Source organism: Sciurus vulgaris, assembly GCF_902686455.1.
Source record: "Sciurus vulgaris genome assembly, chromosome: 5".
Classification (NCBI taxonomy): domain Eukaryota; kingdom Metazoa; phylum Chordata; class Mammalia; order Rodentia; family Sciuridae; genus Sciurus; species Sciurus vulgaris.
This window is the reverse complement of record NC_136465.1, coordinates 140,550,234-140,563,235: the sequence shown is the minus strand read 5'-3', so window position 1 is coordinate 140,563,235 and position 13,002 is coordinate 140,550,234. Positions and strand designations below refer to the sequence as shown.

Here is a 13,002-nt window from a genome sequence, read left to right as displayed (position 1 = left end):
TCTTGGGCTTCTGGGGTACCTCAGTGCCTTGCTGGATGTATCTGCTATATAGTTCTAGTGTGCCCAGCACCAGGACTGATATAATGGGCCCTGGACTTCAACAGAACTAGGCCTGCCATGACTGCCCTGAATTTCTGTTATACCCTGAAACTGTACCTGCTACAGAACTTTGCCAGACAAAAATCAATCTGTGAAGACAGAAATCAGTACCTCCTACTTCAGACATGTAGATATAGAGGCACAACCACAAGGATCAAGAACTACTGCGGAAACATGACATCATCACTGCTGGATTTGTCAAACACATGAACATGAACTAATAACAATTCTTCTCAAACTCTTTGAAAAATATGCATCCCCCCAAAAACAGACAAACCCAAAATGAACAAATGAGATTTTAACAAACTAAAAAGCTTTTGCACAGAAAAAAAAAATCAAGAGTGAAGAAGCAACATACAGAATGGTAAAACTATATGCAAACTATATCTCTGATAAGTGGTTAATATCTAAAATATACAAGAAACACAAAAAAACTGAATAGAAAGAAAACCACTCAGTTAAAAATAGACAAAAGACCTGAATGGAGATATTTAAGAAGAAGACATAGAAATGACCAATAGGTATATGAAAAATTGTTCAACATCACTAATTATCAAGGAAATGCAAAATAAAACCACAATGAGATATCACCTATTATCAAAAAGACAAAAGATAAGAGATACCGGTGAGGTTTGTATTAAAGGAAATGATATTAGTATGCTGAAGAGATATCGTGGCTTCCATGTTTACTGCAACACTATTCCCCATAGCCAAGATATGGAATCAACCTTACTTTGTATCACTGGATGAGTGGACAGAGAAAATGTGGTATGTTTACACAATGGAGTACTATTTAGCCATAAAAAGAAGAATGCTCCATTTGAAATAACATGAATGAACTTGGAGGATATTATGTTAAGAGAAATAAGGCAGGCACAGAAAGAACAAATATCAAATGGTCTCTCTTATGTGTGGAATCTAAAAAGTTTCTCATAGAAGGGGGTTACGAGGGGTTGTGGAGAAGGGGTACAGAGGGATGGTGAAAGATTGATTGATGGGTACAGAGTGATGACTAGATAGAAGCAGGAAATTCTGGCTGGCTGTCGCATAGTAGGGTGACTTTGATAATGATAATATACTTCATATTTCAAAAAGCTAGAAGAAAGGATTTTGAGTGTTCTCTATGAAGAACATAGAGAACACTTGTGTTTGAGAAGACAGCTTAACCTGATTTAGATATTACACAATGTATACATGTATCAAACCATTCCATATTACTCTATTAATATGTACAGTTTTACGTGTCGGTTAAAAATAAATTTGACTAGGAAAAAAAGTTGAGCTCATGGTTACTTGTGACTGAGAATGTTGAAAGGTAGGTTGGATATATGTTCAAATGATACAAAATTTCAGTTGGATAGGAAGAGTGAGTTCACAAGATGTACAACGTGGTGAGTGTCATTAATAACATAGTGTTCCTTGAAAACTACTGAGTGAATGTAAAGTGTTCTCAGCACAAAGATGATGAGCACATGAATTGATGCATTTGTTAATTAGTCAGATTTGGTCAATCCATAATATATATATATGTCAAAACATGTACACAAAAATTTTCTCTGTCAATGCAAAAATAAAATTAAGAAAATTAAATGCCGCTGACTTGACTTAGTAATAACACTTAAGCAGATAAATTTAACCTTCAAATTTTTGCTTTTCCTGATGATGACCAAAACTTCAAAATTGGACCAAAGATGTTTAAAATGTTAAAAAATGAATGAAAGAAAACCAAACTTGCAATATTGGGAAAGTAAATATTAGCTACAGTTTAGGAATAATCTTTATAATGGAATAATTTCATAAAGGCAAATCCAAAATATATATAGCACAACCTATAGGCATTCATATTCTTGAGAGAAACAGACATAAAAGAAGACCTACCTACATTAAACACAATATACAGATTTAAAAAATACACTGACTTGCATTTATAAAATATATTTAAAAACAATAAAAGGAATATTCCATTTCCAAGATTATTCTGTTATATTATTGGAATACTAAAATTAAAATATTAAGAGTCCTGCTTTCTTAACCAGTGAGTTAGGTCATTTTTCAACACTTTATTTTTACTCTTGTAACAGTGTGGGATACTCACGTGGAATTTTATGCAGCTCATTCATGAACTTCTCCTTCAGCTTAGAAAAGGCATCTTCTTTTCCCTCCCCAGGACTGGCAGGCTCGGTGGCATTATTGGGTAGAACAGTCGCAACAGTGGTGACTGGCGGGGCTGCCAGGGCCTCATGATGACTCTCGCTCACCATTTTAGTTTCAGAGAAACTGTGAGGGGAGGGAAGCAAAGAAAAAGCAATTCAAAATGGCCCACCTGATCCCACATCAAAGGTATACCAGAGATGAAAACATCATAGATCGCACCTGCTCACTGGGTAAATAGTCTGTCATTAGCATATTACTTTATGTTGGCGCATGAAATATTTATGGGACCACAGTGAGTGGAGAGTTCTTTCCCAGAGGGTAAGACCAGATGCAGCTAGTAAATGGCATTCTCTCCCAACAATACTATGCAAACTGTCAAATCTATTAGTAATTTATACAGTCCATGTTTTGCGGTGTAGATTAACTTCTAACCTGTATCTTTCGGAAATGTGTATGAAACAATTGTTGACAATATACACACTGTATATTGTAAACATGCTGTATCTTCTAAAAGGAAAAAAGAGATATTTGTATTAGAAATGGTGATGAGTAATAGCATACTGTCAAAATGGTAGTGACTTTTTGAATGGTTATAAATAATACTATTATAACATTGACAGTCCAAGATATCATGTACATTATACAGAAGTTAGTTCTTGATTTCACTTATTGATGGCAAATTTTCTTCCCTTATTTTTCGACATTTACTGTAGACAAGGCTCTGATCAATAATTCACTTGTCTTGCTAGGTGATTTCTTTAGGTCACTGAAAATGTGGCATGATTGACTACATATATCAAGACACTGATGATGAAACATGACTTGTCTGCGTAATTAATTTATTTAGGTTGATTATGTTATTGAATTATTTTATTAAATTAATTTATTCAATTATGTTAAGTGCTCATTTATCTTCAAACTACTAAAAAACAATTAATCCTAAGATAGTCAGTGAAAAATCTTAGTCCTGAATTCTGAAGATATCAGTTCTAGTCCTCTTCACTAGCTAAATTAATTCTAAATTAACACCTTACTTCTTAATTTATCCCTTTTCTGAGATGTGAAGAACTGAACCCTACCCTTTCCATATTTTTTTTTTTCTTTTGGTATAGCAAATGTGAGGTGTTATATAAATGTATGAAAGGTATTCTAAAGGAGTAGAAATAAACTCATATTCTGTAAACCAAAAATATTTTGGGCTTTAAAGTTTAACTGTGTGATTTAAGATTTTGGGCCATGCTGATGAGAAAGTAGACATGACTTTGGGCAGAGATAGATAAATGTAAACAGGCCAGGGCAGAAATAGCTTCATAGTCACAACAGGAAATCTGATGGGCAGATAAAGACCTTTTGATTTGCAAAGAAGTGCAGGTAACAGGCAAACACATAAAGGATTTTTATAGAATGCAAACCTTTTATGAATTAATTATGCATACTTACATATTTACTGAAAGCATAACTGAAATAGAATAATCTTAGATGGATGACATTATTAAAATCTTAATCAAAATCCAGAGATTTTAAATTTCCTAGAAGGAGATCATGACTGAGGTTAATGTATACACAAAGATAATAAATTTTTATTGCATAATTGATTAGTTCTCCTAAGTCTTTAGTTTTTTTTTTTTTACTGTTAGCTACTAATATATTCCTATGGATAGAATCAGAAAGATACAAATTCAGATCTTCTCTTTCATTTTTTTCATTTGATAAAATGAATATAATCAGGGCAACTACTTAAGGATTTTATGAGTATAAAATGAGAAAATCTATGCAAAGAGCTCAGCATGTGTCTGTCACAGAGTTTGTTCCATTGATCCATTCATCCATGCATCCACCCATCCATGCCTCCATGAATCATCTTTAATAGTATTTAGCAGCCCAGAATTTCCCAAAGTGTGGAAACTTTTCATTTTCCCAAAGCTTTTCCTGATCCTGTTTAGCTTAGGAACCTGTGTCCCTGAAAAACTTAAGAGGTCCCATTGGCACTGTTGGTACAACTTGAATGAAACTATTGAAACTGATGATGGCATGCCTTTTATATTTCATAAGTTAGACTAAAATTATATATACATGTATAAACTATTAGTATGTATATATTAAAAATGAATTTGTTTCTCTGCCTTGAGCATCACCAATTGTGATTCATTTTACTTCTTATCTGTACAGGATCATTAAGGATATTTGGGGAATTATAGTTTGCTATAGGATTTAGAGGAAATGATAGATGTAAAGAAAATATAGCTAAATACAACATTGCTGTTGTTAAAGGCATATTGTGTAATTCTTCTGCTTAATTTTTGTCTAGTTTTAGAAGTAGGATATTGTTGCTGGTCACACAGAGTGACATTCAGTTTTACCTCCAAGTAGCTATATGGTTGTTTGTAACTTTTCTATGCAGACACAGATGAGTTCCTTGTCACTGGGATTAAGTATTTTTCATATTGCTCCAACTTATGGAATATAAGACATTTCTGTACATATTTGGAATATTTTAAAACTATAGAAACAATATGACTTTTGTTCAGTAGAGTTAACATTTAGAGAATATGCTTGAAATAAACTCATTTTTAAAAAGAAAACAAAAAGAATTGTTTCCATGATTATCAAATATAATCCTATGTAGACAGAAGGTATCCTTGAAAGGTATACAACATAGATATAAAAGCTGTGAATTTTTGACTCTTGCCATCCAATGATATTATCCCTAACATTTCTAATTTGTTTTAAATCAAGAAAAGATCATAACAAATATAGACAAGACTCTTATCACTTAGTGCAAACCACTGTGAAATCTAAAATGTATTCATAAAATATAAAAATACGGTGAGAAGTTAAGGATCAAATATATTGACAAAGGAAGACTAATTATTTAATATTTTTTTATTCTTTTATATCTTGAGATATGAGATATAAAACTGCTTGTAAATAATAAAGCTAAGAATAGTTATATGGTTCTTGAAAATTCATATTTGTGGAAATAAAGTGTTGATCAAGAAGCATCATTTTGTGAATAGAAAAACTAGCAGCTTATTCAGTTCTAAGGTAACAATTTTATTTTCTTTTATATATGTTAGTGCATGTAGGATTGCCTGATTATTCAGAAAAAAATGTATTTTATTCAAGTCTTGATAAAATAACAACTAATAGTCATTGAGTAGTTGCTGAGTGATTTAGATATATTAAAGCATAGTACTTATCCTACCCCCATAAGAGAAGTAATTATCACCCATTTCACAGGTGAGGAAACAGAGGCATAGGGAGGTTATGCAATTGGCTGGGAGTTGTACAATAGTAATTACTGGAATTGGAATTTGCACCTAGGCGTCTCACCCACTCTAGCATTAAGGGAATTTGCACACAGTAAGATAAATAATATCATGTTTTTTTGAACAAGCTTTTGACTACAACTCATAATAAGAAGTACATTTAACAATGTGATCCAGTATACACTATTTGCCTGTAAGTTATATACTGAACAAAAATTGAATGTAAACACTTTCCTATGTATGAAATACCCAATTTTACTGCTATTTTTCACTAAAAATTCTAGTTGTACCTCCAAATAGTGTCCATTTGTTTCACAATCCACTAACAGTTTTAAACATGAAATTTGAAAAATCACTATATTAAGGACATTTTTAAGCTAGAATAGCACTAATGGGGCTAATAACTAAATGCCATTAGGTAACTACCAGATGTCAAAATACTATAATTAATATTTAAGTATAGTAACTTCAATTACCATACTACCCAGAAAAGTGACTTATTCTTAATTTATGAAAAAGACTGATATGTGGCTCTTCCAGGAATATGATTTGTTCTATATAGATTTTTGACTGGTCCAAGGTTCTTTCTGTTGGTCTACTCTAATAACACCACGTAAGTATTATTAAATAATTAAATTAGTACTAAAGAAGTATTTATGACTTTCATTTTAATCAATTTACCAGCAAATAGAAAATACAGGTCATCTTACTAACAGGAAACAGATTACTTAATTTTAGAGGTATAGTTGTTTGGTTTGTTAAAATGCAATTTAGCGTTCTTGAATACACCAAAAAACTATTGGATGGAAACACACATTCTCCTCTAAAAGAAAGTTCTAGAAAGGATGTGACTAAGCAGTTTCTAAAGAAATGCAAATTCTTCTCCCTCTTTATAGAAACAAAAAGCAAAAAACAAGAAAAAGTGTTTAATTTCACAAATTATCAAAAATCTGAAGATTAAAATAAAATCTTTATTTAAAATTTTGGCTAAAGATAGATCATAAATGAAGGTGAGAGTACAAGGAACTGGATAATTAAGGGAGGAGAGATTAGTAAAAATTTTAAAGACAGCAAAGTAACAGATCAAAATCTTTAACAGTGCTCATTCTTATTGTAGGAATTCTTGATAAAGAGTTAAACTTAGATGTACAAATTATTCAGTATGAAGATAATTTATAGTAACATTATAATATTAGAAGTACCAGAAATTACCTGAGATATTTCTTAATCATGGTAATCTAGGAAATGATGCTATTAAAATTATCCTAAAGATTAATATCTATATCTGAAAACACGTGGAAGTTAAATTAAAAATGCAAATTATGAGACATTATAGAGTATTACATTTTTCTAAATAAAAAAATCTTTTGTAGAAAAGATGATGGAAAGAAATATTTTAAAATGTTAAGCTTGTGGTAGACTATCTGTTCCTCCTTTGTTACATTTTCCATATATTATAAACCTAAATAATTTTAAATTACGAAAAGCTAAAAAACAACAACAAACAAATAAAACTCTATCTTTAGCATTCATTGTTCTACTCACAAGAAAACTGGATCTTGCAGTTTAATTTACCAGTGCTAGATTAAAAAAATACTTTAAAATGTAATCAAGAAGATAAATCTCAAGAATGAATAATGCAGCTACATATTTAACAAACGGAGTACACAAAATGGTCACTGACTAGAATACAATGTACAAAAAATATTTAGGTATCATAAAGGTTAATACTTTTGTGGTATAAAGTGAGGAGAATCAAGATTTTTGTTGCCATGACAACTCCCCAACTTTCCCCTTATATTTATTCTTCCTAGTAGGACTTTAATTATGTCTATCTCTAGATCTACAAATTGATATAGATTTCTCAGATTGTATAGTGAGATAGACTACTCTATTGCATAAACATAATGATTTCTAGAGAAAGCACTATTTCTACCTCTATTTAAGTATTGTACTTTGAAATAATAGCATGCAAAATTAAAGAGCAATCAGGAGAAGGTCAAAGAAATATTGAAAAAAATATTATTACTCAAACAAAAGAATGCTAATGCACAAAAGCTCCAAACTGAAAGTAATTCTTGGAGTAATTATTAAAACCAGTCTGAAATTTTATGGAATGTGTAAAATTGTGTTTTGAGGTGGGGCAGAAAATAATGATTTCTTTCATTGACTTGTCATAGCATAGATGGAAATTTAAGTGGATATCACATGCATACCTGCCATTCCCCTATCCCAATCCCCTCACTATCAGGAATGAGACCCTCAGCATTTTTTGCCCTCAGTTTCAGGGAGAGCTGCCTGCTGACAGTTCCGGGTCAAGGAGTTCCTTCAAAAGAACTGCCCTTGACCAAAAGGAGCTTCCCTGACTCAGGTTCAACTCCCTTCCACGGAGACATCACGCATGCAATGATGGGTGGGTACTGGGATGAAGGCCTAGCTCCTTACCTCAGTCTAGTTCATCTCTGAACTAAACACTGTAGGATCAGCAGAAACTCCTTAACTGCATTTCAGTTCAAGAAGTATCTTGTTTTAACTAAAGCTGCCTCCTTCAGTCTCTCATGTGGAAAACATTCCCCGGTGAACTACCTTAGACTCCAAATGGGTTCCCAGGGAATCTGACCAATAGCCCCCACTCTGAAAGAATTTTGAAGGAAAAAAATAAATGAACCACTGTCAACACTTCGTTTAAATTCCATTTATGCCCAAGGATCCTTAGTGGAGGATCCTTCCATAAGTGAAGTCTAGCAGTGCATCAAAATCTTCCACAAGTTTGCAGATGTTTGAATGTCAGACTTGAGGTGTATCTTCTTTTTAGTTCAAAAAGATAAAATCTCTTGAGGGAAGCAAGAGATAATAACAGCTCTGTTATGGTGGAGTAGCACTGACTTCTGGAGGCAGATCCAATGCAAAGGCTAGAGATAAAAGGTTGTTTTTCAGACCCGGGAGCAACTGAAATCATGGCAGGTAGCCTAGTTTAAAAATGCACAGGAACCTGGATTCTTTTCTTTTTTTTTTTCTTTTTTTTAAAATTTTTTTTATTTTACCCATTTATCAAGTCATGGGAGTCTTCTCAGAGGAAGAATTTTGCTTAAGAGTACATTTTCTAAGAGGTAAAGTGCTTTTGCAAATGCAATGTAAGTGAACCTTCTTAGCATTACTTTGAGAACAGAATCAATGCTCTTTCCCAGCCCCACAAATTTCATACTATAGACATTGGAGAGCTGTATAGATTGTGATGCTGAAGAAGGTGTCTTTGGAAGAATGTGGGAAAGAAGGAAATACTGTGTGCTCAGCAGCAGCATTTCCTAAGAATCCCCTTTAAACATCATGACTCCTCTCCAGTTCCAGCTATGGAAGGTTCTAGATTTCTTCTTTCTCCGTTCTTCCCACCTGTCTCTCTGTAGCCTCCTACAGTCACGTAGCTTTTCCATCTCTCTCTCCCCTCTCTCATTAAAATCCTTCAGTTTCTGTTTTCTCTTAGGAACCCTCATAGTCTTCCAATGTCCTTCCTTTCCTTCCCTCCCTTCCTTCTTTCCTTCCTTCTTTCAGGGAAGAACAATGGTCACATTTGGTTAGGTCTCATGCATCCTGTACCAGGAATTGGACGCATATCCTTAATGTGTTTACTCATATGCTTTGTGTGGAGTCGGACAAAAGAGAGTAAGGCTCCAGTTCACACCTGAGGACAGCCCATGAGCTTCCTTGCTGCCTCTTCCTCCCATTATGAGAACTCAGACATGTTCCACAGTGGCATCCCCTGACACCCACAGTGGAAAGCTCACAGTTACCTTCTTGACACAGTTTGACATGCTTGATTTCCAGGAAGCATGTGAAAAACTGTAATAAGACCTAGAATTAGGACATTTAGGTTCAAATGGTATGAGCAGAGAGAGGTACAGATGTGAGATGCCAAAATGGTCAATACTTTAAGAGGCATTTTGTTTGTATTTAAAAACCAGGGGCCAGACTTCTTCTTTTTTGGTGACTAGATTCTCTTAGAGGATGGAGAACTCTGACTTAACAATTTCCCTATTCCTATTTTTAATGTAAATTGTTTCCTTTTTTTCTTATGTAGAACTATTTAGTTTTCTAGATTCTCCAGTGTTCATTCCCTCCCATACCCGTGCCCGTTAAGTCAGGCACAAGCACTTTCTCAAGATTCATGGAAGGAGGAAGAAGACTGGTTATATTAAGTATTTAGTTATTTTTATTCATCCTAATTTTCATCGTTTAAAAAACATAATGAAGTTCTACCTATATCAAAATACCTCATTACCTCCTGGTTTATTTCTGAGCTGCCCCATCTTGTTTACAGTCTCTATATTTATTTTTAACTTTGCATTCTCTGAGGGGAGATGTATATAAGGTATAAATTCCAGTATTTGCTCATGCGTATGTATTTTTCAGTAAACTTGTGTTTTCCAGTCTGTAAAGATGGGAATGAGTTTAGGTGGATGACAGGTGGCTATAGTCACAGCGAATTCAGATTTCAGTAGTCCTGGGCACTGGACTGGGGCCAAAGACACTGTATGGTAGGAAAGGGTAGCTAGGCCAGTAAAATCTCACCTCAGGAATTTAAGTTATGAAATTCTCTGAAGAAACTGAGCCATAAAGCAGAGAGGAAATGTGTGTGGTCACAGAGCCAGGATTCCAAATATAAATGCCTGATCCCAGGGCTCACACCATTACTGCCACGCAATGCCATAGCTGCAGCTACTCTGCTTCCACTAGCTTGGTTTTCAGCTTTGAGTTTCAGTACATAGTACCCTGCAAATACTAATACTTTGTGATAATCAGTGTATCTGCATCTTGTAGTAATTGAGGGAGGATGATGAGAAATAAAACCTACTGCATGAGTTCATGGGGCCAGTTTCTGGTGAGCTTGAGTTTATATCCAGTAGTGGTAAATTCTGTTACTAAGTCTTTGCTTTGCTTTTCTAACTTATGTACATGGACGAGTAATGGCACTGACAATATTGAGTGATGTGGAGTTCCTATCACTGTCGACTTGGAAAAATATTATGGTGACTGATAGCTGAATGATGTGTTAAACATTCGACAGAATTTATTTTTTCAAAACATATTTTTTTTTCACATTTTCCACATCTCTGAAATGGGATATATCTATTTTTTTCTCATAATCTGCTGCATCTTACTATCACTGCCTTCCAGACCAAGTTGCCATTTGCTGTGCATGCTTATTGTGGTTGTTATTCCCATTGATGTTCTAGACAACAGATCATTGAAGGGTAACCCAGGGAAGGGACCTGAATCCTGCTTGTTTTCTGAAGCTTTCTTCTGACAACATGCACCATCAAAACCAGCATAAAGAGAGGAAGCTGTTTGGAAGATTTTTAGAGGCAACAACAGAGCAATATTTACAGAAATGCTTTACCCCAGCACCCTTAATGACACAAGAGATGATGGTGTGTGAAAAAAGATGGGCACCGTCAACTTTGAGTTCAGGACGGATTTAGAAATTTTAGGAACTCATTAAACAATCTATTTTGCTTTTATTTTCCTCTTGTGTGCACAATGGTGGCACAAAATAAAATTGGTGTGAATAAATCTGAATGATCTTTCAATAAGTACAAAATAAAAATGCAAGTGACATGAGACAATTTTGATATTTTAATTTGCAACATTTTTTGTTATGGTATATAAAATAATACTGAGTTTTATAATTATTTCTTAGAGTGCAACCATGAAATATGAAATACATATTTCCCAAAGAATGAAGATATGAGCTTGTTTACAAATGATGTATTATTTTAAACAAACTTAGTTTCTTATTTCCTGAAGATCAAGAACAATTATGTTCAGCAGTTGTAGTCAATATACATTTCAGAACTGACTAAAGCAAGGATGAATTCATGAACCAAGTGAAAACTGTTCCTTGCTACATTATTTTTCCCTCTCAGACCAGTATTAAAGAGGGTAAAAGATGGAAAGAAACAAAATATATCCTAGGCAAAACTCATGCTCTGAATATCACAATAATGATATAGAATATAAGAGGTCTTACATAAATCTAAAAATTTTCCACCCCTAAGAACACCATTCTTAAAAATATGAGATACTAGAGCTGTTTCTGAAAGTATCTGATAATGAATTCACAAATTTAACATTTTTTAATAACACATTTCTTAACTATCCATTTCTCTTTTAATGAAATATTGATATTTAAAAAATCATATTTATTTTTAAAATGCCAGTCAATAATGGAGAATGCTTGAAATCTTTAAAGGGCCTCTCAAAATTTTATCAAGAATGGCAGGGTCATGATCAAGCAAGGATATCATGACAGCCTTTTTGAAAGCATTTGAAAGATTTCGAGTATATTCTGTTGTGTCTTAAAATGGTACAGAAAGAGGTCAAGTACTTCTTCTTTCACTTTTACTTTTTCTGGTAGGAAACATAGACATGAAATCAAGAGATGGAATAAAACTTTCCTGAATCAATTGGACATAATTTTCAGAAACTATGCTCATTTGTCTACAATAGTAATTGAAGGTATTCCTCTTTGACTTGTATACTAAGATGAATAGACACTTTTGGCAGTTACTGAAGAAATACAGTTGAGTCAGACCAAGATAATTGGCTCTCAAAATGTGTTCAATAGAAGTTACAGATAAATAATTTGGAATTTCCATTCTCCAATGCTTTGCTGAAACTCAGCTCTGAGCTCTTGCTGTTTCTGAGCTGCAGGCACTTGAGCAAAAATCTAAGCTTGCAATTCAAGCCCTCTTTTATCAAACTGTGTTCATACTGTCATTGTTTTGTCACACAGTGAAGCAAAGCTTTAAAATTGATCTATATACAGTTCAGATTGTGGCAAATATGATGATGGGAAATGCTGCAGTCTTTCTGAAAAAAAATAGTATATAAATAAAGATATCTAACACTAACAGCCAGATGTTGTTATAAGTATTTTAAATATATATATATATATATATATATATATATATATGCTCATTTAATGCTCACAAAATAAACCCACAAGTCAGGCAATATTATTATTTCTCTATTAAAGATGAAAAACCTTGTAAAGGTTACAGCTAGTAAGTAGCAGAGTTATGATTTGAATTGAAACAGGGTAGTTCCAGAGTTCATGCAATTCTGTCTCACAAATAACTGAGTAGATAAATGTTGATCGAATGAATAAATTGTGTGCCTACAGCTTGCCCAACATGACACTGGGTTCTCTGAATCATTGAAGTAGTGCACTCAGCATTTGAATGCATAGAGATACAACTCTGAACACGGAATGGTTAAAATCCAATGTGATACATGCTGCTGTAGAAATGATCATGAGAGACTGAACAGATAGCATGCCTCATAGAACATCGCTGAATGCAGAACACAGAAAACCTGGGCATGGCAGACCTGCAGATTTATATGCTAAAAAAATCAGATAGGAAGTATAAAAAGTGATGTTATTTTTTTTTTACTCCACCCCAAATTTTACCTTTTGTTGCAT

The 13,002-nt window shown here is 33.6% G+C and overlaps 1 protein-coding gene across 2 annotated transcripts in view; it reads right to left on the bottom strand.

The window, feature by feature from the left end:
- SYT1 (synaptotagmin 1) overlaps positions 1–13,002 on the bottom strand; it is a 344,348-nt gene that overhangs the window by 195,836 nt on the left and 135,510 nt on the right. For both annotated transcript variants that reach the window (XM_079141181.1, XM_079141182.1), the window contains exon 2: positions 2,195–2,376. In XM_079141181.1, the coding sequence (XP_078997307.1) occupies positions 2,195–2,360 (166 nt within the window). In that variant the 5' untranslated portion in view covers positions 2,361–2,376. The remainder of the gene's footprint in view (positions 1–2,194; positions 2,377–13,002) is intronic.